We start from the raw sequence: 301 nt of genomic DNA on the forward strand, positions 1-301 counted from the left end.
ACTCTTCTTTACTTGGGACCCCTGCCCTGTTGGTATTCTGGTCTCACTCTTCTTTACTTGGGACCCCTGTCCTTTCAGTATTCTGGTCTCACTCTTCTTTACTTGGGACCCCTGTCCTTTCAGTATTCTGGTCTCACTCTTCTTTACTTTGGGCCCCTGTCCTTTTGGTATCTTGGCTTCACTTTCCTCTGTTTGGGTGTCTTGTCCTTGTGGTATTTCAGCTTTACTTTTCTCTACTTGGGCTTCCTGTCCTTGTGGTACTTTGACCTCACTCTTTTCTACTTGGGTGTCCTGTCCTTTT

At 46.2% G+C, this 301-nt stretch overlaps 1 protein-coding gene across 1 annotated transcript in view; it reads right to left on the reverse strand.

Moving 5' to 3' along the window:
- TSBP1 (testis expressed basic protein 1) overlaps positions 1–301 on the reverse strand; it is a 65,345-nt gene that overhangs the window by 534 nt on the left and 64,510 nt on the right. Inside the window, exon 32 of the mRNA XM_040249037.1 lies at positions 1–301. This exon is cut by the window's left edge and continues 534 nt beyond it; it is cut by the window's right edge and continues 742 nt beyond it. Within this exon, the coding sequence (XP_040104971.1) occupies positions 1–301 (301 nt within the window).

This window comes from Oryx dammah, unplaced genomic scaffold (assembly GCF_014754425.2).
Source record: "Oryx dammah isolate SB20612 unplaced genomic scaffold, SCBI_Odam_1.1 HiC_scaffold_11, whole genome shotgun sequence".
Lineage (NCBI taxonomy): Eukaryota > Metazoa > Chordata > Mammalia > Artiodactyla > Bovidae > Oryx > Oryx dammah.